Source organism: Lissotriton vulgaris, chromosome 3_2 (assembly GCF_964263255.1).
Source record: "Lissotriton vulgaris chromosome 3_2, aLisVul1.2, whole genome shotgun sequence".
Taxonomy (NCBI): domain Eukaryota; kingdom Metazoa; phylum Chordata; class Amphibia; order Caudata; family Salamandridae; genus Lissotriton; species Lissotriton vulgaris.
In genome coordinates, this window is record NC_141690.1 from 181811334 (window position 1) to 181837839 (window position 26506).

At 46.7% G+C, this 26506-nt stretch overlaps 1 protein-coding gene across 1 annotated transcript in view; it reads right to left on the minus strand.

Annotated features, from left to right (window-relative positions):
• The window catches only part of GRK4 (G protein-coupled receptor kinase 4), a 429001-nt gene that overhangs the window by 146523 nt on the left and 255972 nt on the right, over positions 1-26506 (minus strand). The window contains exon 5 of the mRNA XM_086964159.1: positions 24199-24299. Coding sequence (XP_086820285.1) covers positions 24199-24299 — 101 coding nt within the window. The remainder of the gene's footprint in view (positions 1-24198; positions 24300-26506) is intronic.

Below are 26506 nucleotides of genomic sequence, written 5' to 3' on the forward strand. Positions count from 1 at the left end.
ACAAACAATAAAAAATGATATAAAACAAAGAACTCAAAGTAACACTGAACTATACATATATATATATCGTCCAGCATAAAGGAAGAGCCATGCACTGCAGAGAAAAGAGTGTATTCCCTGCTTTTCACGTGATGCAGTCTCCAAGCATCCAGTAGTAGAACAAATAGAACCTTTTATGTATACTGGAACATAGCTGTTTCCTTGTGCAGCTCTAAGGTTGTCTGTTCACAGACCTTGTACAAGACACTAGAAATCCCCAAACAATATTATGAGTGTATCCGTATAAAACACACATCATTTACCCAATGCAACAAAGAGGGACACATTCAAGATAGGCCAACACACATTCAGGGTGTGGATATCCACTTCATTCAGTGAGCCAAGTAACAACATCTAAAACCTGTTTTAACTTGATTCACCAACAGCGGGCCCTGGTTCGAGCCACATATCTTACCCCCTAGAAAAGCATGCTATTCAGAATGACACTCTGACTTTCCAACTCTGGGAATTGTACTACTTTTCACCTCGATTAGATGGGTTTCCTAAACAAATGAAATATGGACAGGCTTGGAATAGCATTTTGTGTGTTGCCATGTACAAAACATGTTTATTTGGTTTGGTTTGGTTTGTAGTTGCCAATCACGTTAACTCTTTGGAGTGGCTTCGTTTTTGGGGTTCAGTACCATTACTTGGTAGTGATCATAAGGGAACATAAAGGGTTTGCATTAAATTAAATCCACTGCTGCTATACTGATGCCATTTAGATATGAGATGAAGACTGGGAATATACTGTAAATAATGATGTGGAATATTAGTGATTTCAATGGTTGAATGAAAGACAAGTGAGATGTTAAGAGACATGCCATGTGGTCCATATTTCATTTGTTTAGGAAACCCATCTAATCGAGGTGGTGGGGGGGGGTGTGGCTGCGGCGGGGGAAGTCGAGGATCAGGCGTGCCGAGGCGTTCTGGATGCGTTGGAGCAGTTTCAGGAGTTTGGCCGGGGGAATAACCTGTAGAGCACGGGTACTGCCCGGCAAGCCTTCCTTGGTGGCCCGTGGACCTTGCAGACATAATACCTGTTTCTTTTTTTTTTTAAAGAGTGTCAGCAAACACCACCGCAGCAGCGCAGACTCCAAGAGACTCTGCTACATGCGGGCCGGACGATTCCAGAGTGGAGCCGCAGGGGTGCTAAGAAGAGGTGAAATACAACAAAGCCTCGTTAGCAGTAAATGGTCTTTTAAAGACCTGTGTAGTGCTCGGGTGCGGCTGTGTGTGCGCCCGGGAAACTGTCTAAGCCTGGGCTGACACACGCGGGTGAGGTGACAGAGGGTGAAAGTGGATGGCAACTGCAAAGGAAATCGGGGGCTGCTGTATAATGAAGGGGTAAATTGCTAACTTGGTATTTAGTGTGTCAGATGGAATAATCATATCATTGCCAAAGCCAACTAGGTGATGCTGCATGTGGCCCTGCATTTCACTGAGATTTTCCATTAAAAAGAGTCATGCAAGCTATGTCAGTGTGTCCTGTTAAAAATGATGGAGAGGATAGAGCAAAAAACTAGAAAAGAGACAATACATGGAGAAACGCAGACGCAGGCAGGAAAATAAGGTAAGGAGAAAGAGGGACACAGATTAAGAGAAAAGAGACAGCAGAAGAGAGAAAGAGAAACAGGGGGGCGTGGCTTGGACGCCGATCGGGATGGCGGCGTGAGCTCGCAGCTCCGCGCGGAATCCCGCTAATTCTCCTGTTTTCGGGACCCTAGGCGACCCGAAGACGACGTTCCTGCCCTCTGAAGTGTAAGGGGACAGCTGGGCGCAATCGGAGAGTAGCTGGGGGACTGCTGGCCCCGAGAAGATCGAGTGAAGAGGCGGCCGAGGTGTTGCCGAGGGTGAGAAGAAAATGGCGGCGAGGAGGCCGGACGGTTCCAAACTTCGGCCCTGAACCAAGTTGTCGCCGAGTGGCACGAGATCCTGCACTTGGCTGCCCGAGGCACTAGGATTGGCGGTGCTGTGTCCTGAGACCAGGGGACGCTGACCTGATTCACCCAGGAGCCCGGGGACCCTCGTTGGCCACCGCTCTGAGACTTATCCTTCCCCCCTCAGGCCGGAGGGGGGTGGCGGAACGGAGCCCGTCCACCTGGCCATTGTTCCTGAGAGCGTCGGCGGGGGCATTGCGCTGCCTGGTGCCCGGCACGGACCCACGGGCGTAATCACAAAACGGGCGACAGGACTTGTGACGCAGCACCCTGGCATGGCGGCGATCGGAGGGCCGATGCCCGGGAGTCGCGAGGGGGACTCGGCGACATCAACTCAGCTGAGTGAGAGTCCCTCCCCGGAGCTTGACCAGGAACAGCGGCTGAACCGGCGTTTGGATGCCATCCTTGATGCGATCACCTCCACTAAGGAAGCATTGCACAATGACATTGCCCAAGTGGCCACGGGCCTGGGGCTGCTACGCGCGGATCACGCGAAGCTGGCAGACAGGGTCAAGGACCATGACCAGCTGTTGCTGGACCTGAAGCCATCGGTGGTGACCGCGGAGCACAGGATCACGGACATTTTGGCCCGACTGGACTCACTGGAACGGAGGGCGGAGGATGCCGAAGGCCGCAATAGACGGAACAACGTGCGGGTCGTAGGCCTGCCGGAACGGATTGAGGGGGAGGACGCGGTGGCCTACATGGAGTACTGGTTCCGCACTGTGGTGGCACCGGAGGGGCTTACTCCTTTTTTCACTCTGGAGCGAGCTCACCGGGTGCCTGCTCGCCCGCCGGGGCTTGGCCGCCCCCCCCGACCGATGGTGGTGCGGCTCCTCCACTACAAGGACCGGGATCTTCTCATCCAGCGGGCCAGGATGTCGGGCCCGTATGGGGTGGAGAACAGTAAGGTAACGATCTTCCCGGATTACACTCAAGCGGTCCAGAAGAACAGGGCATCGTTCCTTGCTGTGAAGAAGGAGCTCAGGGAGGAAGGCATCCAGTACTCCTTGCTCTACCCAGCCAAGTTGCGGATCATTATGGACGGTACAACGCACTTCTTCCAGACTCCGGACGAAGTTTGGCAATGGCTCGAGTCATATAGAGCGGGGACGGACAAATCACACCAAAGCAGGCGAGACCAACCCAAGCAGCCCCGGGTGAGGCAGTCACAACGCATCAGATCCCGCAACAGGCGCCAGCGGGAGAAGCGGGAGGCTCAAATGGCGGCGGAGAAGAGGGATGCGCTCGCAGCGACGGCGGCCATTACAGGGTCGCAACAGAACAGTGAACGGGCAGACACGGACTCGGGAGGGGAAGGCAGCAGAACAGGAGAGGAACTTTCAGAGGCGGAAAGTTCGAAGGGGCCGATAGTGACCCCACAGACATCGGATGGTATTTTCTGCGGCTGAGATAGAACGGGGACTAGATCGGGACTTCATGGTAGGGTGATATCCTGTTGATGGAGGGCGGGTTGCCGGGAGGGGGAGCTGTGTGCGTTGGAGGGGATGAAGGTGCGGGGTGCGGGCTCCGCTAGCTGGGGTCGGCGGCGACTCACCCCCCTTGGGCCCTTAAGGTCGACTGTGGTGGAGACCACAGGGTAAGAGTGCGAGAAGTTGGTTCAAGGTTTGGATGGGGGCGGCCACTGGGTTCGTGTGCTCTGTCCTGGGGAGTGGGGTTTGGGAAGTGTTTCAGTTTTGGGAATGTTCGGGGGGGGGCAACTGCAATGGGGGGGCCATGGACCTTTGTTTTTTGATTCAGACTGTACGAAGTTGGAATGGGGACATTACCTAACTTGAAATGCCTAACGTGGAATGTCCGGGGGCTGCGGACCATGGTGAAACGTCACAAAGTACATGCATATCTGGTACGCAGGGGGGTTCAGATTGCTATGCTCCAGGAGACTCATCTCACCAAAAAAGAGTGCGCTGCCTTGCAGAAAAGATGGCGGGGCCAGGTGTTTGGCACCACTTACTCAGCGTATGCCAGGGGGGTGTTGATCTGGGTGAGGGCGGGGATACCCTTTCAGGTGCTGAATCAAGTAGTAGATCCGGATGGCAGGTATGTGGTGGTGGAGGGGAGGTTATATGGACGGGATGTGGTTTTCTGCTGTGTCTATGTACCGAACACTGACCAGGGCCGATACTTTGATAGTCTCTCGGGGTCCTTGGCCTCTTTCCTGGCGGGTCCGATAGTGTTAGGGGGGGACTTCAACTCAATTACGGATGTTGCTCTGGATAGGTCCCATCCCCCCCTAGTGGACTCTCCGGTGCGCAGGCTGGCCGCGCACAGGAAGGACTGGCAGGAACGATGGGGGTTGCTGGATGTCTGGAGGGAGCGGCACAGGGGAGCCAGGGATTATTCCTTTTATTCCGCTCTCCATGACCTACATGTCAGGATCGATTCGGTGCTTTGCGGGGTGTCCCTGGCCCCATTGATTACCCATGCGGAGTACCTGGCTAGGACTATATCCGATCATAACCCCCTATTAGTGCACATTCAGTGGCAGAGAGAGCGCTCAGTGATACCAACATGGCGGCTTCGGCCGGAGATGCTAGAGGACTCTGTGTTCAGCGATGCGGTTCGGCAAGGCATAGATAGTTATTTCGGAGTGAATGAGGGCACGGCTGCGAGTAGGTCTATTGAATGGGATGCGATGAAAGTGGTGGTGAGAGGGGTGTGTTTGGGTAGGTTCTCGAATGCTCGTGCGACTGTGCTGAATGACCTAATGAAAGCGGAAGAAACTTTGAGGGACTTGGAGCGCCGCAGGCCGGCTAAGCCAGGTCTACAGGCCCAGTTGTTGGAAGCGAAGGAAGTGGTTGCCACCGAGACGGAACGTTTGTGGTGCTATGACTATAGGCAGTACATCATCAGGGCACACGCAGAAAGGGACAAGGTGGGTACCCTCTTGGCCAGATTAGCTAACCCGCAACTTAGGGGCTGCCCGATTCTCGGCATTAATAATGCGCAAGGAGAGATGGTGTACTCCCAGGCAGCGGTATTGGAACGATTTAGGGGGTATTATGAGGAACTGTACAGGAGTCAGCTGGGAGTGGGGGTTCAGGACATCGCGGAATACCTGGGGGAGAGGCAGCTCCCGGTCCTGGACGAGGAAGATGTGAGGGAGCTGGGTAGCCCGATCACGCTCACGGAAATACGGGTGGCCATCAAACATATGGCCCGCAACAAGACGCCCGGGGTGGACGGACTGCCAATTGAATTCTATCAACAATATGTGGACAGCTTGGCGCCCAGGCTGCTGGTGGTGTACACGGAAGCCTTCGAGACGGGGGCATTGCCTGGGTCCATGCGGGAGGCCTTGATTGTACCGCTCCTCAAACCTGGCCGGGATGCCGCGGATGTGAGGTCTTATCGCCCGCTGTCCATGCTGACGGTGGATTATAAGATCCTGAGCCGAATCCTGGCCACCAGGCTGGCCCCGCACATGACGGGTCTGGTACACAGGGATCAGGCCAGATTTATACCCACGAGGAGCACGGCGCTGAATATCCGCCGCCTGGTGGGAATAATGGACGCCATCTTGGACAGGGAGGGAGCACCGGCGGTTCTGTCCGTGGACATCGAGAAGGCCTTTGATAGCTTGGAATGGCCTTTCCTGGATGGAGTGCTAGAGAGGTTTGGCATGGGCGAGGGGTTTCGGAGGTGGACGAGGGTCTTATATACCTCGGCGACGGCGAGAGTACGATTGGGTGGCCTGGTGTCTGCGGCGTATCCAGTGGGCAGGGGAACACGACAGGGATGTTCTCTCTCCCCCCTATTGTTTGCCCTGGCGATGGAACCCTTGGCGGTCCAAGCGAGGTCAGGTGACCGATACGCGGGGATAGTTAGTGACGGGCAGTGGCATTATATATCGCTATACGCGGATGACTTGCTCCTGTACCTAGCTGACACCTCGGGGGCATTGGTTGGAGCGATGGACCTGCTGTCTGAGTTCGGCCGGCTGTCGGGCCTTAAGGTCAATTGGGCGAAGACTTGTGTGTTTCCGCTGCGAGCGGGATCGCCAGCCCCTAGCTGTCGATTTGGGTGTAGTATGGGAACCCTCTTGCATCACCTATTTGGGTGTCCGCATTTACCACGCGGCTGCGGACCTATTGGAGGGCAACATCGGCCGCTGTGTCCGGGCGCTGCGGGGCAGCTTGTCTTTCTGGTCAACCCTCCCGCTGTCAGTCCTGGGCAGGATAGCACTGTTGAAAATGGTGGCGCTCCCCCGCTTCCTCTATTATTTCCGAACGCTGCCTGTCTGGATTCCCCAGGGGGTGTTTAGAGAACTGCGGTCAATGATAATTGGCTTTCTTTGGGGGCATGGCCGCCGTAGAGTAGCCCTGAGCACGCTACTTCGCCCCAAGCTGGAAGGGGGCATGGCTGTGCCCGACCTTGAGCTGTATTATCTTGCAGCGCAGTTGCAGGTCCTTACACAGAACGTAGCCAGGGTGTTCCGGGGCCCGGAGGAGGACCGGGATCGGGGAATGCAACGCCACGTGCTGTCCTACATCATTAGAGTAAACAGAAAAAAGTGGCTAAATAGGGAAAATTTGTGACATAAGTATTAGTGACGCAGTCAATATGTACCACGTAACTACGGTCAAGAGTACCAAAAACAAATTTATTTTCTTTTTTTGTTTTTTCAAAGTTTCAACAACACAAGGGCAAACTAAGGACTGTCACGACAGTGATTCCATGAATACCATATCTACACATATATACAGAAAATGCAAATGTACAATATTTACAATAGAAATAAAGCAAGACTAATGAAGGCAAATAGCCAAAAAATTAAACAAATGACACACAACTAACAATGCATCAATACAATATTCACAACTTGATTGCATTAATAAACAGTGAGAAAGTTCGTGCAAAAAGCAAGGGACAACCAGTCCATGGGGGTGTAAAACCATGGGACAGGCGGGAATGGATGGAATGGGACGCCTGCCTGCCTGACAACACTGCGGTGCAAGGTTTATATTGGGTTGCACTGCTAGGAACTCCGCTGTTAGACAATTTCTTTTCCTAGATGCACCCTTATGCGTGACCGCAGGGTGGTGGAGTCGACGCGTTTCGAACCCGGGAATTTAGGGTTCTCTTCAGGACGGGGACTGGGAGCAGGGAGTCTGTAACAGATTACAGAAGGGGTGTCAGACTCAAATATCATAATTTTGTAACAAACATGGTTTTTGTGAAAAAGTACACATAGACTCCACATGTAGAGATAGGCTTGTTACCTGCACGTGGCAAGAGATGTGCCTCGGTGTCGGTATTTCGCCAAAGGTAAGAGAATTCTGGAAAGATATTTAGAAAAAAGGTGCTTAGCACACTGGGCCATAGGGATTCTGGGTTTGTGCTACACCCTGTACAAAGTTGTCACTCGTACCTTTTGTTCACCAACGGTTCGTGTAGAAGTTTGACCCACGGTGCAACACTCGGGGGGGACAACGGCTCACATTGTCATCGTATTTTAACAGCTGTCGAAAACACATGACATTTAGAATGCGGAATGACGCGGGCACTCATTCTAAACAGTGATTATGACCATAATGCGATTGCTCCTACCTTCTTAATAAGGTGTCTAGTCTGGTGCACCAAAATGCAACCAGAAGGCGGTGTCTCCGTAGCCCGGGACCTGTTTGTGAACAAAACGGGTACGTGTTAGATAAGGGAAGCGCGTCCCCGTTAGGCGGGAGGTGCCGCGGGATTGCAGTAAGCGCGGGTTGGAAGAAACCTGCAGTTAACTTACTTGTTCCACGCCAGAGGATCTCTTATCAGTCGAGTCAGCATTCAGTTAATGAGTGTGGAACGCTGCTCGGCTCGGATATTTAAAAGCTACCTGGTCAATCCGCCAGTCACGCTGGCTGGGGGCGGGGTTACGGAGGGATCCTGGTCTATGTAGTTTTTTGTTGGAGTGAGTCACGGCCACACAACGGGGGATTTCAAATTGGACATGGGGGGCATTTGTGCAGGTGTGGCAGGTATCGCTGTCCCACATATTCGATACTGCGTGAATCAGAAGGCAAACTGCATACTGCGAGAATCTGAAGGCATACAACCATATGTACAACACAATCACTATTCCTAGAATCACAACATGCTGCATACATGGAATATAACGTAGGTGATACAATGTACCCTCTCTCTTGGACCAGTGTGCGAACACGTGGTTAGATGAACTAAGGAGATTGGTTCAGAGGAAAGGGAAAATTTAAAATTTTTGAAAGAAAGAGGAAATGTAGAACAGCAGAGAAGCCAAGCTCAGCCAGACACTAGCAGTGTTATTCATAGACTCGAAGTCTCGGACATTTCATTCAGACCTGTATTAGATGTGTCGAACTTCAAAATTAAGTACGCTTCTTTTTGGGACAAGCGTACATCAGGGTCACCATTCCCACCCCTGATCACTGCCAGGACTGTCCATCTGATGTCTTGACTGGAATGGTTCCTTTTTGCAAAGTGGGACACAAGTGGTGCTGTCATTGTTTTGTTGTTTATTCTTGAACGGTGTTGAATGATGCGCTGGCGGACCTCCTGCGTGGTTTTGCCGATATACAACATGTTGCATGGGCATTGGATGGCATACACAGTGTATTTGGTTTTGCAGTTTGTGTGTTCGTTATGACGCCAGAACTTTTTACCATCAGTGAAGAGGGATCCCTCTATTGTCAGTTCACAGACGGAGCAAGTCCCACATTTTCGGTGGCCCGTGACTGGGTTGGCTCCAAAGATGGTGTTTTGGAGATCCTTTTTTGGTGGAGGTCTAGTTGATGTTATCATTTGGCCAATGCTCCTGTTCTTTTTAAGGGCAAATAGGGGTGCACCGACGTCAGGGAGGATTTCCTTGACCAGATGCCAGCTTCTCCTGATGATTTTCTGTAGTTGGTTGGTGTGTGGTCCATAGGTGGAGACGCACACCATCCTGTCCGTCGCGGGTTTAGTTCTTTTCTCAAGGAGATGATCCCTGGGTGTCCATCTTGCTCTCTTCATAGAGTGTTTCAAAAGTTTCTGGGGGTAACCGCGTTCCTGTAGCTTGGCGGTCAGGCCTTGTCCATGGAGTTCAAACTGTTCGATGGTGGTGCAGTTACGTCTCACACGGAGATATTGGCCATAAGGGAGATTATCCCTTAGGCTGCGCGGATGGTAGCTCTTGTAATGAAGAGCGTTGTTCTTGTCCGTCTTTTTCTGGTACAGGGAACATGACAGCACTACATCATTATGCAGCAGCGGCTCGAGTTACGGGCCCTCACCATGGAAGAGCGGACGCTCCGGCTGTGCTGGCAACGGAGCCTTCGGAGAGCGAGGGCATCGCGGCCTTATGCCCCGGAGATCCCGATCGGGATGTTGACGGCTTTGCCGCACGGAGGAGATTGGTCCCCGTTGCTGGATTGGGAGGAGGCGGGACTGCAGGTGGTGGGCGACTTGTACATAGATGGGGCTTTGGCGCCGTTCGAAGTGCTCCGGGACCAGTTCGGGCTGCCCGCTGGGGGCTTTCTCCTACACGCGGCAGTAGTTGCTGCCATACAAAAGCATTGGAAAGAGGGGCTCCTGGAACCCACGACGACTATGGCGTGCAAATATGTGGTGATGGCGGCTGGCACGTTCAAAGCTGTGACGTGCCTCCATAATAGGATGCTGAACGAGGGGTTGGAACCACTCCAAGGGCTCAAGGCTAAATGGGAGGTGAGCATCGGCCGGCCCATACCGGATACGGCATGGGGTCACATCCTGAGACGCACGTGGAAGGGCACTAGAAACGCGCGTTTTCAGCAGGTGCATTTCTATGTGCTCCATAGGGCCTATTTAACTCCTGAGAAACTACAGCGGTACTTTCAGGTGCCGGATGCCTGTTGCCCGCGGTGTTCGTCCCAGGGAGCGGACATGGACCACTTGTTTTGGGGGTGCCCACAACTGGGGACCTATTGGGCGGAGGTAGGGGAACTTCTGAATGAAGTGACTGACAGGGAGGTGGAATTCGACATGGCGGCGTGCCTATTGCTCTGGTTCCCGCATACTAAGCATACCAGGGTGACAAGCAAATTCATAGACCTGGGCCTGATATTGGCACAGAGGGAAATATCGTGACATTGGAAGTCCAGGGGGGGACCCTCACTGCGTAGATGGAAGAATGAGCTGCTGCGGTGGTCTGACTGCGAGAGTGTGCTCCGGATGAAGCAAGCTGTAAAGTTGGGGAATGAGAAGGCACTGGATGCGGCGCGTGCATGGGAGTTAGTGGTACAGGCTATGCGTGATTCTTTGGTAGAGGATGAGGATGGCGAGACCTAAGCCGCTGGACACCGCGGGGCGAACACAGAAGTATAGCATCACGCACTGTAGTGGACCCATCCAATTCGACAGGACGAGGCACACACCTTAGCAGTTGCCAGGGGGGGGGGCTTTGGGGGGGTTGGTTGTTGGGTGTTTGGGGAGGGCCGGAAGCCATTAGATGGTCACCTGTTAGGGCCTTGGATCTACTGGGACGGTGGTTACTATGTGGAGGGTAGAATGGCTGGGTAGTGTGGCCAGGTGCGACGACCCATGGCGCCTAGGGCAGGTCCCGACAAGGGCGACATCACTGACTATCACTGGGATGGCTGACGGGAATGTTGTTGTGGTTGGGGGGGTAAAAGCAGATACGCAAAACGATCTTTCAACCAGGGTCCTTATGGGACGTGCACTGTGAAGTGTTCCTCTTGAGCGATATAATATGCCGCCCGGCCTCCGGGATGCGGGCTGAATGGCTGTGTACGACTGGGAATTCTTATTGGACGGGGGGATCTCACAAGTGTACTGGCTGCTTAATTGTATCCTGTGGTTTATAACTCTGCAATAAAAATATATTTAAAAAAAAAAAAAAAAAGAGAGAAAGAGAAACAGAACGAGAGAGAGAGAGTTAGAGAGAGAGAGAAAGGTGGTTTCCAGTTACAGCCCATCAACAACAACAAGTAACACTTTTCAACCACCGGACCTGCACGACGAACGCTCCTGCCGTGAGGGAAACGGCTGTGGGGCTCTCTGCTCGTCAACAAGCGCCGTAAGGGCAACGGCTAGGAACTTCATTACCCAGGTGCCCCTGTGACTACCGGCGCACCGCTGACACGCCTGGCTGCGCCCGGAGGCGCTACATAGCGGAGGAGCGCCGAGCGCTCAAGCGGGGGTGCTTTTCAACCACCGGACCTGCACGACGAACGCTCCTGCCGTGAGGGAAACGGCTGTGGGGCTCTCTGCTCGTCAACAAGCGCCGTGAGGGCAACGGCTAGGAACTTCATTACCCAGGTGCCCCTGGGACTACCGGCGCACCGCTGACACGCCTGGCTGCGCCCGGAGGCGCTACATAGCGGAGGAGCGCCGAGCGCTCAAGCGGGGGTGCTTTTCAACCACCGAACCTGCACGACAAACGCTCCTGCCGTGAGGGAAACCGCTGTGGGGCTCTCTGCTCGTCAACAAGCACCGTGAGGGCAACGGCTAGGAACTTCATTACCCAGGTGCCCCTGGGACTACCGGCGCACCGCTGACACGCCTGGCTGCGCCCGGAGGCGCTACATAGCGGAGGAGCGCCGAGCGCTCAAGCGGGGGTGCTTTTCAACCACCGGACCTGCACGACGAACGCTCCTGCCGTGAGGGAAACGGCTGTGGGGCTCTCTGCTCGTCAACAAGCGCCGTGAGGGCAACGGCTAGGAACTTCATTACCCAGGTGCCCCTGGGACTATGGCGCACTGCTGACACGCCTGGCTGCGCCCGGAGGCGCTACATAGCGGAGGAACGCCTCCCGCCCCGCGGGACGCGCACGGGCGGCGCCGGGCTAAGCCCGGGCAAAGGGCGGGCCGTCTGTGGCCGTCCGGGGCAGGAGGAGGCAGGGCTGGGCCAAGACCCCTGGACTAATTCCTATTTCAACGGACTACCTGGACTACGTCCATGTATAGTGAGACTCCATGATATAGAAGATCTCGCATTTAGGAAAAAGTCTATTTTATATGTGGACAGTTCATGTGAAAATATCGGTTGTTTATAATTCTATTTTTATATTTTGCTCCCCTTCTAGATATTTAAAAAAAAATAATAATAATAATCATCAGCATGTCTAAAAACAGGGTTCTCCCGGCCCCTGCAACAGTAACTATGGACAATTACCTTGTGAAAGTTGTTAGTAAAATAAATAGCGAAAGGAGGATGTCCCTGGGTCTTAACAATTCCCCGCCACCCTCATCCCCATGTACAACCATTGTTACCACTGATAGGGAGGTATTTAATCATCCGATTAATCTGGATACAACTCCGGATGGTTTGGTGGTGCAACAAGATATCCCTCTAATCGAGCATGCTTATTTACAAGACATTAGCGTCCAGCATCCTACCACTCCAGTTACCCCTATTACCCCTGTTGTGAGAGCAGTCAGGGCATGTAGAAAAATCCTACCTAAGCAGGGGGGGTGCTCGGATATCCCGTAAAAAGGCAGCAGTTCCCTCAAGTGACCCCATTAAAATAGGTGAAGATAGGGACAGTGAGGATAGCGTGCTATTAGACACTGCCCAGCTCAACTTTTTAGCAAGTTTCTTAGAAACTAAAATAGATGGGATCATTAAACCCTTGGTAGACAAAATTAATATAATGGCCTTAGAGGTCAAGAGACTGGGAGACCTTGTAACCAAGATGTCGTGCCCAGGCACAGCATTGTCGTTCGCCCAGGTAGCTGGTTCTAACCCCACGACTGCGCAAGGTAGCAGCGGCAGCCTGGTGACCTTACAAGCCGCTGGTTCTAACTTGGTAGCTCGGCCAGGGAGGGGTTTACCATCCGGAGAGGGCCCGTATATTGACCCAAAGCAAGCTGTAGGCCCAGTTACCCAGGGGACAGCAGCTGAGGCAACCAAGGGTAAGGAGAGAGAGGAGGGTTGGACTGAGGTAAGACGCAAGCGTTTCATTAACTTACCACCAGAGTGCGCGCCCTATGTGGTTGTATTAACCAATGTACCTGAGGTAGCAAATGATACCGTTCAAGAAACACATGAATCCCTAAAAAATAAGACGGTGTCCTGGTTAAACGGGCAGTGTGGTTTTCCTACTGAATATTCTGACCAAATTCTAACTACCAGGAGGGTTAATTGGATTGGAAATTCAAGGAAGAGCAGCAAAGGTGATTGTATCATAGTTAATTTTAAGCACCCTCAACATGCAGCCACTGTTCTCCTAAGGGCGGCCTCTTTGCCTGTATCTGACCATAATGTGGGTGTACGTTCTCTCGCATTCTTTTATTGTCACCTTAATACTTCTCTTCAGGCCAGTACTAGTATTAGGAATGGTTTATTACACCGGCACATGGGCCTGCATTTGTGACACCTATGCATAATCGATTCAATGCATTTAGTTCATTAGATTGTAATGACTGACTCCCTGTGCCTCATTTGTCGCCTGCCCAGGGAGAATATGAATATGATAATGGTGAAGACATAGGAAAAAGCGATAACTCTGCTCCTATTTACCCGGAGTCAGTAACCCGCCAAGGGTACGAGGCTGTAGATTGTACAAATGTAGTCCAGGACAACAGGGGTGTTAGTAATACTGTTGAAGTCTGTGGCCTGGTTGATTGTAGGAGAAGGGAGATTAACCACGGTGGTCACAGCTTGAAGGGAATTACACTTGCTAGTTGGAATGTGGTAGGGATTAGGTCAATGGAGAGGGATCCAGCCTGGTTTGATTTTGTTAACAGTTATGATATCCTGTGCCTTTAGGAAACATGGAGCAGGGAGGAGATTAGTTATGAGGGCTTTGAGTCCTACAACCTACCTGCCTATGGTTCAGGCCCAGGGCGAGTTAAAGTGGTTTTAATATCTATTTTACGCCCCATTGTGGTGCACCTGCAAATGGGTGTTCATGGGCAGATCCTTTGGCTTGTCGAGACTGGGGCTCGAAACATTATATTGATCAATTATTATAATAATATTTTTGACAATACTAGGTCCAAAGTGGTACACGATTTAGCTGACGCCCTTGAAAATCTATGCGCAGATTCTAAGGTTGTATTCGACTTCATTTGGGTTGGTGACTTCAATATCAAGTTATGTGAACATTCAACATTGGGGATTTGCGGGGTCACAACTAACGATGGCTGGGATGCTCCGCATTTTAGCCATGGCAGCTACGGAGATGAATTGCATAAATTAATGAGCTGCTATGATCTGGAAATCCTGGAACCCTGCAAAGATGAACATGGTCTAACTGTCCCTACATTTAAGAACGGTCTAGGAGGCTCGGTCATTGACCATGTGATTATATCCTCCAATGTAATTTCCTGTTGCGCCACCCCAAAAATAGTTGTCTGTAATTCCAGTGATCATAATTGTATTACAATGGAAACTACTTTCTGGGCGGATAAGTCAGCTACAGTGGGACCTACTGTTTCTAACCTGGAACCCCATAGGACTAATGGTGTCAGACTCAGGTGGGCAGGGGATAAAGCCGGGGATTTATCTAGTTGTATTATTAAGGGGAGCTTTGTAGAAATTGTTTCAATTTTAGCAAATGTTAATGATCATGAGAGGGTACTGTTGTGTTTTAAAAGTATTAACCTAGCTATTAGTAGGAAATTTACTGGGAAAGCCAACACTTTATCGAGGAAGAATCCAGGATGGTTTAATCATAACTGTACAGTCTCTTTAACTTTCCTGAAGTTGGCATTATCGGTTAAACCTAGGGATCCTGTTTTAATTGCTAAATCAAGACTGGAATATAAACGCGCCCTTACTGAGAGGAAGAGGGAACTCCAATTGCAGGCATGGGATTCACTAAATTTAGCTGCTGAAACATCGAATACCACCCTGTTCTGGGCAACAATTAATTCCCCATTACTTAAAGCGGACGATACCCCAGAACTAACCTCCACCGTGTCTAGTGAGGGGTGGATAACTCACTTCTCCAACATTTTTGACACAAATAGACCAGTGGCGGTGGAGCCCAAGGGGTGGGATGTGGTGCCGCTTGACATCACTCCCAAGGAAGTAGAACATTGTATCACACTTAGTAAAGGAGGCAAGGCTCAGGGCCCCGATGGGGTACCTATCGATGTATATAAGACTGTACCCAAATTGTGGGGACCCCTGTTAGCATTTGTTTTTAATGCTGCTGTCTGTAGTGATGCACCTGTTACCTGGGGACAATCAATTATTGTACCCATTTATAAAAAAAGGCAGCAGGTCAGAGGCCAAAAACTATCGCCCTATATCCCTCCTTGATTCGTCGGTCAAAATTATGAGCCGGGTCATGCTAGTAAGATTGGAGGAATGGGCTGAGCAGGAGGGTATTCTGGTTAATAGCCAATATGGCTTTAGAAGGGGTAGGGGTACTCTCGATCAGTGCATCAATTTGGATCTGCTGATCGGGCAGTACACCGAGGCTAAACAGGGCTCCTAAACCTCTGCTTTGCAGAATTGAGCAGCGCTTTCGATCTAGTGGACCATCCCACCCTGTGGACCACCCTGCTCAATCTAGGTGCCCCAGAGGGTATAGTATTCTTCTTGGCTACATTATACGACAAACTGCAGACCTGCGTTCGTTTTGGTAAAGGGGGGGAATGTACCCCGAACTTTGATGTCAATCGGGGAATTAGACAGGGCTGTGTCTTGGCCCCACTTCTTTTCATTTTATTTATTATCGGGATTGATAATGTTTTAAAGAAGGTTGTGGCTGATGCTCCACAGATCCATGGCGACCCTATCCCAGTGTTATTATATGCTGATGACGCTGTTTTACTATCAAGAACGCCGATAGGATTACAGCGCCTAATGGATAGTTTTTCAGCCTTTATTAAGGCAAGGAAACTGGTTATTAACAAAGGGAAAACTGTAATAATGACCTGTGGGGAAAAAAGGAAGTGTCCAAATGCCTTTTTTATTGATGAGGAAAAAGTCCAACATGTGGACAAATTTTGTTATCTGGGAATTACCTTTGCAAATGACAGGAAATGGTCCAGCGAATTCACTAATATCCGGAACAAAATGGCCAAGAATGCTTATGGTGTTTATAGATTTGCCTCAAAAGTGGGGGAGAGGCGCACCTCAGACATGCTTAAAATTTATCAGGCAAGGTGTGTGGCTATTGCATTATATGGCGCAGGCATATGGGGCTATAGCCGGCATGACAGCTTACAAATTGAAGAAAATTATTTTTAAAAAAAGCTTCTGTGCCTACCTGTCTCAACCTCTAATGAATTAACCCATCAAGAGCTTAATATCGAGTTTTTAGGTGATTTTTTATCCCTCAGGCCTTTGATGGTCTGGCACTCTATCTGGCTCAAGGAAGAGAAGGCCTTTAACAGATTAGTCATTGAGGATTGCCTTTTAATGGACACATTTTTAGCGATCCCATGGATTAAATATGTTGTTGTCTGTTTTTCGGAAATCTATGGTGTTAATATTGTTAATGACCCATCTGCAGTATCCAATATTACTAAGACTGAAATGAAAAATACCTTTCTTGGATTTGCAGGCAGAAAGCGTAAATTAGCCTGTGGATCATTATCTACTGTACTGTTTTATAACTCATTTGTTACAGGAGAAGTGTTTCCGTTGTATCTCCTGATGGTAACCAGACAGTCACACAAGTTTGTACTTACAAGGATGCGGTTCGGGATGGCACACTATTTAGTGGCTCATCCCCAGATTAAGAAACATCCGATAGGACCATGTATGCGTGACTCTACATCTACCCAAAGCACTCAGCACTTTCTTTTGTTCTGTGAACTGTACAGGGAACAGCGTACTATGTTTTTGAAACCTATGCTTAACAAATATGGTGTACGTACAGTTAAGGAAGCCATGGGCCTGATTTTAAATTTACAATCAGCAGATATTTGTTTTTATACTGCAACGTTTTTAAATAAGTGCATTTATTCCAGGAAAAATATGATTTTCTAATGTACCATATTTATGGATTTTTTAAACTTCTGTATTTTAATCTTTTTTAATCATGATGTATTTACTGTTTTACCTTGTGCTTTCATGGTCATTCACTTGTACCGAATAAAAGCTTCATGAACTGAACTGAACTGAAGTAACACGATCACAGACATAGCAATCGCCAATTGGAACATGAAGATAATGGTGTGTAAAAATTGAAGGTGAGCACAAACATAAGTCCTGTGTTTTAGGACAATTAATTATATGCGCCTTGATTCAAGCTGTGAAATCACAGGACGACCGAGGACAGCGGGGTGTGACAGCCTGGTGAGGTGACAGAGGGCAGCAAGGAGTGAGAGCCGGGTGAGGTGATGGGGGGCAGCAGGGAGTGAGAGCGGGGTGAGGAGACGAAGGGCAGCAGGGAGTGAGAGCCAGGTGAGGTGACGGAAGGCAGACAGAGACAGAGAGAGAGACAGAGAGAGAGAGACAGAGAGAGAGGCAGGGACAGAGAGAGGCAGAGACAGATAGAGGCAGAGACAGATAGAGGCAGAGACAGACAGAGGCAGAGACGGAGACAGACAGAGATAGATAGAGGCAGAGACAGGGACAGAGGCAGACAGATAGAGGCAGAGACAGACAGAGAGATGGAGAGGGAGACAGAGGGAGGGAGACAGATAGAGGGAGACAGAGGGAGGAGGGCGACAGACAGAGGGAGACCGACAGAGACAGACAGAGGGAAACGGAGGGAGACAGAGGGAGAGAGGGAGGGAGACAGAGAGAGGGAGGGAGACAGAGAGAGAGAGGGAGGGAGAGAGAGAGAGGGAGACAGAGTGAGGGAGACAGAGAGAGAGAGAGGGAGAGAGAGAATGGGAGAGAGGGAGGGAGAGAGAGGGAGGGAGGGAGACAGAGAGAGAGAGAGAGAGGGAGGGAGACAGAGAGAGAGAGAAAGAAATGTGTGTATGCTGAGTCTGGTGGCTCAGTGGACAAAGGCGTCCGCTGCAGGGGCCTGTGTTCAACCTCAAGGTCACATTTTTTTGATCTAGCCCCACCCCCTCCCCCACTGAGAAGATTTCCATGCAAACTATATTATTTTGTGTTATCAATGCTAATGTGTGTTGGGGACGGAGTAATTCTCATCGTTTCTTCCACATTACATTTGAGCTGTCTTTAACAATTTTGCTATTTATTTGGTTTTATTACGCTCTGCAAACAATGTACGGGTATCTTGGCACTGGCAACACTTACCACGAGATCCTACAAGCGCAGAAACCCTACTTCATCCAAGCAGAGAAAGGACAGTTTCCAGGGATTTTCTGAATTTCAAAAGATTCGATTCAGATCAATTTTACAAGTGAAGAGAATTTTTTGGGAACAAAATCGTTCTGCACACTCCCAGTAAACTACATTCGGGGCAACCTCAAATAGTTTCTTAGAGCCGGTAATTCTTTTTGTTCCTTACAATCCACATCTGGGTTAAAATCTCCAACGGTGCCTAAGAACAAACTTGCTTTTGTGCACCTACAATCTTACTCACCTGCATCAGACCGTAGATGTCCCTCCAGAAGTAATGTCACAAACATATAGAAAATACTTCTATCCATTCATCCATATAATTCTGATTTGTATTGATTCTGAGACCAGACGAGCTCTCTGCTTTTTGTATATTACATTTATTCATCTCTACTCTTGGATGACAAACCATATCCTTAGGATTGAAACTAGCCATTTAATCATAAATTCTGACATGCACTTTGTTATGTCTGAACTGAGTTGATAGAGGAACAAGTCTAATGACCAGATTGCATTGCAACTTTGTTTGCATTATCAAAATACACAGTATGACTCTGACCACAGCAAACTTCATGAGCGCCCATCACACTCAACAACCTACTGACAATTCAGATATGCGTCAAGAACCATCATGAAAGTACAAAACAGCTCCTGGTCCTCATACAATGTAGAATAATCAATCTGTATTTGTAGAATGCATATGGTTTACTTTAAACAAGAGCAGGCGACATGGGTATGAAAGCATTTACAAGCCCATCAAAATGGGTGCAACCACCAGAAAATCTCAATTTTCCATGTCAACTAACAACATACATTAATATCAGAGTAACGTGATGCAACAACATAATACTGTCCAGTGCATCTAGTAAGCTGGGGCAGACCGTATTCTGAAGCACTATTGTCTGTTTTCTCCCACGTGTACATCTTGTAACTAAACACAATAGGCAGACATGATCAGAAACACTTAATACAGCTCACATTACTTAACTGCTAAGAGACCATCACTATGTATTTATCCCAATGCATATATACACCTGCTCTATCATGTGCACAGCATGGAACCACAGCCAAAAGGTTGGAAGCAGGTTGACATCTAAGCATCAAATCCCTTAGTCGTGCAACCTTCCTTCAGAAAGCCAAAGACCATCTCCACTGACCCTCTTAGCCAGAACACACCACATCCTCACAGGAACAATAGGGCACCAACACCTCATAGCTGGCAAAGGGTAACAGCCATAACTGCATCATCATATGTCACAGAACATTCATACTAGCTAAACCGCACCACACACAGAAACAACTCTGGCTACAGAATTGATACAAACGTAATTTGTGAACACTCACATTTCTCACCAGGAAATGAAACTGTTCAATCTTCTGATAACAACTATTTTACAAAGTCCTAAAACAGACTCAAACAGTACAATATTACACTCTTCATTCTGATTTTCACTGCACTGACAAAAAAAACCTGCACATTCCCAAGATAACAGTGGAAGAGAAATCAAAGAACCCTGTGGAGGGCTCTCACATCTGGAGCCATTAAGAATAAATAAGTGGTGAATATGAGCTTTTTAAATAGCAATAACACTACATACCAATAGCAATAAAAATCGATCACAGAAAAGATACAATCATAAAATGTTATATCTTGTCCTGAGTGATAACATTTAAAACGAACAGAGAACGTTTTCAAAAGACAATGGCAGAGGGAGGGAGTCGGTGGAGACATAAAACTAGATGGTATATTTTGACTTTGTAGTTAAAAAATAGCTGCCCTAATAATTTTGCTCTAGTATCGAGCAGTTCTGGACACACAAATAAGACATGGTTAATGTCCTGTGTAGTCAAATGACAAATTGAAGAAACATTCTTTAAGAGGCAAGCATTCCCAAAGCCCGGGAACTGGTTTGAGGGGTAAACCTTCTGTTCTCAGTACAAATGTTCTAGTAAAAACATTAAATATAGTGTGGGCTTACCAGGTACACTGAATTAACTAAAAGTTTATACGATTTTAAATTAAGACCGTCTTGAAAGTCCAGACTACATCTAACATGTAAAGTTTGATCTTAGAAATTGTTTTTATTTGGTTAACCGATTTCCAATCTTCTATTTCTTTCAAGGGAATAGATAAGATGTTTTGTGCTGATTCAAAGTTAGAAAAAAACAAGCTTTGCTCAGTTCAAGCTTTACTAATTCTAATTAGGTGTCCGATGTAACGAATAAAATATGATAACTCCATCTTATGATGGCTGCACGCACTAAATAGACCACATTTGAGTTAATAGAGCATACAGAATGCAGGAGAAGAACCCGTAATACATGTCACATCGAATAAATAGTGCAATGAAGGACATCATGCACCTTAGTACATCCTTTAGCATAGAATAGCACAAGGCACTTTAACAGAATAAGTGTAACAGCATAAGATACTTTTAAGGGCTCATGCAACAATGGTACACAGGGTAATTTGACAGTACTTACCGCTTAAGAAGAAGGGAATAGTAAGTAATGCACATGTCACTTTAATGGAAGTATCAAGTGCAATAACATTAGACACTTTTAGCACATGTCACTTTAGTGGAATAAGTTATTTCAGAGGAATAAGTGCAATAACTAAATACATGAAATCCAGGAGATGAATGCATAACGTGTCATATAGGATACATAGTGCAGTAAAGGATATTAAGCACTTTATTTACTCCGAATATAGAATAGCATTAGCAACTTTAATAGAATAAGTGGAATAGCATAAGACACTTCTAAGGGATAGTGCAATAATGGTAATAGGAGGTCAATTGATAGTACACAGAACATTGAGTACCTCAATCTAAACATAGTAATGTAACGTACATGTCACTTTAGCGGACTATATAGAACAAATTCATTAAGTAAGGGAAAATAAAATGATATACTGAAAGACAAAAATGTTTTTACAGCACAAGGTATTTATTGAGCAGGTCACTGTGAGTGGAGTAAAGGGATCAGGGAATTGTAAATTAAACAAATAAAATGTTATATATTAAATGTAAGAATGTAACATAATGAATTGAAAAATGCAAAAAAATGTGTTTTAATTCTATGACATAATAAAACATGTGGATTGTGGTGGCAAAAAGCAACCAGCCTGAAAAAGGAGTCTCCGTTCTAGTATTCCCCTGCTCACTTTGCCACTGGATTCAAGCTAGTGGGGCTGATGAAGGGTGTTAGCCTGAAACCGGTACCAGGATGCTTGTTTCTGGTTCAGGGACACCTGGCTTGGCAGTACGGGCTGGACTGTGCCCATGAAGCACAGGGTCAAGGCTCATTTATTTGTAGCTGGTTCTGAATTGAGGTGGCGAAGTGAGCTAAAGAACGACGATGGATTCAACCCAGATTGGTGACTGGGAGTAAGTGTCTGAAAAGTTTCAGCGCTCCCTCCAACATCTTCTTTTGTTTGCCCTAAGTTGGCAAGGTATGCCCAGACGTGGGTCCCTTGTTCACTTTGCTACAGAATTTCAGCTAGCCTGGCTGATGAGGGGGTGTTACCCCGAAACCGGTCCCAGGATGCTCATTCGAGGGCAGGGAAGACCTAGCTTGGAAGTTAGGGCTGGACTGTTCCTGTGAGGCACAGAGTCAGACTGATTTGCATGGTAGGGTGTTGAAATATCGATTACAAAAAAATAGTTGACATAAATATAGTTGTAAAAATATAGTTTACAAAAATATCGACACCCTATACTTAAACAGGTAAGTACATAAATATCTACTCAAAAATATCGTAATAAATATAGATGTAAAAAATATCGACTTTTTAAATTAATTAAATTTACATTAAATAATAAATAAATATAAGTAGTATTAACAAAATACATTACATTACTTTTATTTTTCAACTATTGAAAACAAATTAACTACACTTTTTCATTATAAACTTAATAAATGTGTACATATACATATATTTAACACATTACTTTATATAACAACAATAATACATACATATAATTAAAATATACAATATATTATTAGTTAAAACATTTGATAGCGTAGGTGTAAAAATTACTATTCCCACTCCAGAGGGTGCAACAGTAGGGAAAGCGTTGGATAGCGTAGGGGTAAAAATTACTATTCCCACTCCAGAGGGTGCAACAGTAGGGAAAGCGTTGGATAGCGTAGGAGTAAACATTACTATTCCCACTCCAGAGGGTGCAACAGTAGGGAAAGCGTTGGATAGCGTAGGGGTAAAAATTACTATTCCGACTCCAGAGGGTGCAACAGTAGGGAAAGCGTTGGATAGCGTAGGGGTAAAAATTACTATTCCCACTCCAGAGGGTGCAACAGTAGGGAAAGCGTTGGATAGCGTAGGGGTAAAAATTACTATTCCCACTCCAGAGGGTGCAACAGTAGGGAAAGCGTTGGATAGCGTAGGGGTAAAAATTACTATTCCCACTCCAGAGGGTGCAACAGTAGGGAAAGTGTTGGATAGCGTAGGGGTAACAATTACTATTCCCACTCCAGAGGGTGCAACAGTAGGGAAAGCGTTGGATAGCGTAGGGGTAAAAATTACTATTCCCACTCCAGAGGTTGCAACAGTAGGGAAAGCGTTGGATAGCGTAGGGGTAAAAATTACTATTCCCACTCCAGAAGGTGCAACAGTAGGGAAAGCGTTGGATAGTGTAGGTGTAAACATTACTGAATGTATTTACTCATTTATAAAATAACAAATCGTTTTTTTATTTAATTAATCATTAATTAAATACTTATTCAATTAAAATGTAATTAATTCACTACATTTTCACTAAAAGAATTCCAGTACACACACCTAAAATCAATTAAACAATTAACATAATTAATTACATAATTATTAATCAATTAACTAATTGAAATTAATTAACTATTATTTATTACACTATTTATAATCATTTAAAACATTAATTAATCTATTACTTTATTATATTTAAATTACTTCCCACCCTACACCCCTATAAACCCACAACCCGCTACGGAACTATTAACACTAAATTCAACATAAAATACATTATTAACTAATAAAATACTACAAAAAATACTACTTTGACAACAAATACTCATTAAAAACACTACATTACTTATAATTATTTAAAAAACGATAGTTTTGTAAACTATGTTTTTGTAAACGATATTTATTACAACTATATTAATGTTATCGATATTACTTACCTGTCTGTCGATTTTCTGGTCAAACTATATTTTTGTCATCGATATTTCTTCCTGTAGATATTTTTGTGGCGATATTTAGGTTAGTCGATATTTTTACGACGATATTCCTGCTCTGTACCGATTTGCATATGGCTGGGTCTGAACTGAGGTGGCGAAGTGAGCTAAAGAACGATGATGGATTCAACCCAGATCTGTGACTGGGGGTGAGTGTCTGAACAGTTTCAGCGCTCCGTCCATCATCTCCTTGTGTTTGCTTTGTTCAGTATAAGTTGGCAGGGTATGCCCAGACAAGGGTCCCTTGCTCACTTTGCCACTGGATTCAAGCTAGCCTGGCTGTTGAGGGCAATTACCTCGAAACCGGCCCCAGAATGCTTGTTTTCAGTTCAGGGAAGCCCTGGCTTGGCAGTTCGGGCTGGACTGTTCCCATTACATGCAAAATCTTGCCGAATTCTATTAGTTTTAATATATAAAACGAAAAAAATACAATAAAGGGTGAAACAATATTCATCAAGAACGGCGATTGAAGTGCTTATGTCCCGCCGTATGGTGAGTCATGGAAGGTGACGACATTTGATATGAATATACTCATATGTATAGTTTGTTTACATACATATGCATATAATGTTAAGATTAGGAGATTTCAATCATTGGAAGAGGACCTTACCTGTGAACCTAAAACCTTCGAAATAAAGGTTCAAACCCTTTCCTGGCATGTAATGACTTCCAATGTAACTTCCAATGTATGGCCCTCACTGTAACACCTCCATACCGTGAGGAGGAGTTCACACAGCAGTGTGCAGTAAGCGTGTCAATCAGTACAGCTTCCTTTATTTTGTAGTATATATTTCTCACATACCTCGTGCACTCTTTAAAAAGTTCCTTGCAGGGGGTCTGCTCCAGTCGCTCTTTACATTCTTTCACTGTATCCTGAGGTAATTCCGGTAAACGGGCTGCACACTTAAAAAGAAAGACAAATCAATATTTGGAGCAACAAATTAGAAAGTCGCTATTTGAAAAAGACTACACAGTATCCATATATTAAGAAATATAAAGTAAAAAGCAGAGCAGGGCCAGCGGTATGCTTCATTTAGCTGGATTATGCGTACACCTCGATGTGGGCTTGAAAAACAATTAGCACCATCCTAGGGATTGCAACACACAAAGGGGACGAAAATGAACAGGCGAAGGGTCCAATGTCAATACTTTTCAAACCTCTTGGATATGCGTGCTTGCCACTGTACAACACAGGAAGCTGTGCTTGAAAGGACAATCAACATAACCAGGAAGAAACAAACTACCAGTCAGACTTGGCAAAAAGAATAACATCTGGTAGTTAATATGTTTCCAGCAACAACAAAAAGAGAACTGTCATCTAATAACAACAGAAAACAAGTGCATACCTTACCATTAAAAAAAGCACACAGACGTGGCTCAGTCTGGACTTGCTAGAATTCAGTAACCCTACAATTAATTTCCAAGGCCCCACGTTAACCCTTCAATGATGTGCAAAGAATTACGCATTACAAGAGTACATCTTCAGAGTCCATAAATGTATCCTCCATAAAACTCAACAATCTAGGCTCTTAAAAACATACAAGGGAAAGACATTTTCTAAAGAAGAGAGAAGAAAATGTCCCTCAAAATCTAGTGGTGACTTGTAATTTTGCTTTTTCTGCTGTCTTGCTGAGGTCATTCACGTTTGAACATGTATTGATTTAGGGAGTTCTGTATCACACCAGATGTAACACCTCATTACCACCTCCCATTGTTTGAGTGGCAGCAGCGAGAACTAATAGAGTACCAGAATGCACTTGTGCTTCAGAAAGTGAAGAAGAACTCCTACACAGTCCATTGGTCCTGCAACTAGCAGCTTGAGGGGAACGGGTTTAACCTTCTACAAGACAGAATTCAGAGGATTAGTACCTATTCAGTCTTTTTACTGCACTAAAATGTGTTTTTCTGGTACATACCATCCATAGGGGGTTCTAGGGCACCGACCCCCCACAATCACATCTCATTCGAGCTCGGAGACAGGCTGTGATTGCATGCTTCGATCCCAAGGACCCGCTGCTAAATGGGAAGCTAGTCAAATTCCTGTTATTAGTAGATTCTAAGCAAGGAAAAGCTGCCCCCCGTGCAAACGCAAAAAATACGTCAGGGAATTTTACCTTACGCAATTGGAATCCTTGAGCATAGTCAATGGAACCTCTTCAGAAGAAGCCGAACAAGGGCGCTTTTTACACTAGAGACTTTTTAGTTTTTAGTAACACATTTCACCATTTTATTAACGTGTATTTTTGTAATGATTTTAATCAATCAAAGACATTAAAAAAAATACTAACTTACTTACATCTCATTGCTTAAATATTACAGCTTTTACATGAAAACAAACAGTGTTATCCGTCATTTGTTTACACGTAAATAGCTGTAATGTCACCTTGCGGCTGAAAATGGGTGCACAAGCTGTATTGCATGTGTGAGGTGGGAGCTGTTACAGCCCATCCTCACACATACACAATACATATCTGGCAGCGCAGCATGGCAGGTAATGGTGATTTGGGGCCTGTCAGTCAGGCAACCTTATGCTCCATCAGGGGCCATGATAAAGGGAAAGAGGGACAGCCTATCCTATCTGAGCTTCTGATTGGGCATACGTTTGTGCACCTCGCTTGTTCGTTGTGGAAGTTGTGAATTGACGTACAGAGGAAAGTGTATGTTGAACTGAATAACATTAAAGAACTGAACCGGAAGTAAAATGATGCATTGGCTACTCCACAAATTGTGGCTTTTTTAAATAATAAAAGTGCATGGTAATCATGGTCCAAGTTTGTGAGTGTGTTTTTCTGTCGTAATGAGTGGAGGAGTGCCTGGGGCGAGTCAGTGAATGCCTGGACTGAGTGAGTTTCATGTGCTCTGCCCAGATGAAGGTGTGCGTTTCTGTCGTAATGAGTGGATGAGTGCCTGGGGCGAGTCCGTGAATGCCTGGGCTGAGTGAGTTTCATTTGCTCTGCCCAGATGAAGAGATGTACAAATAGCATTCCAGGGCACATGAGCGAGGATAGTGTCAGTACATCTTCATATTCAGTTTAAACGATTTCTGACATCATAGGTTGAATCTTTCAGCCATATTCATCAACCGGAATTGCGCTCGCAAATGGCCAGAT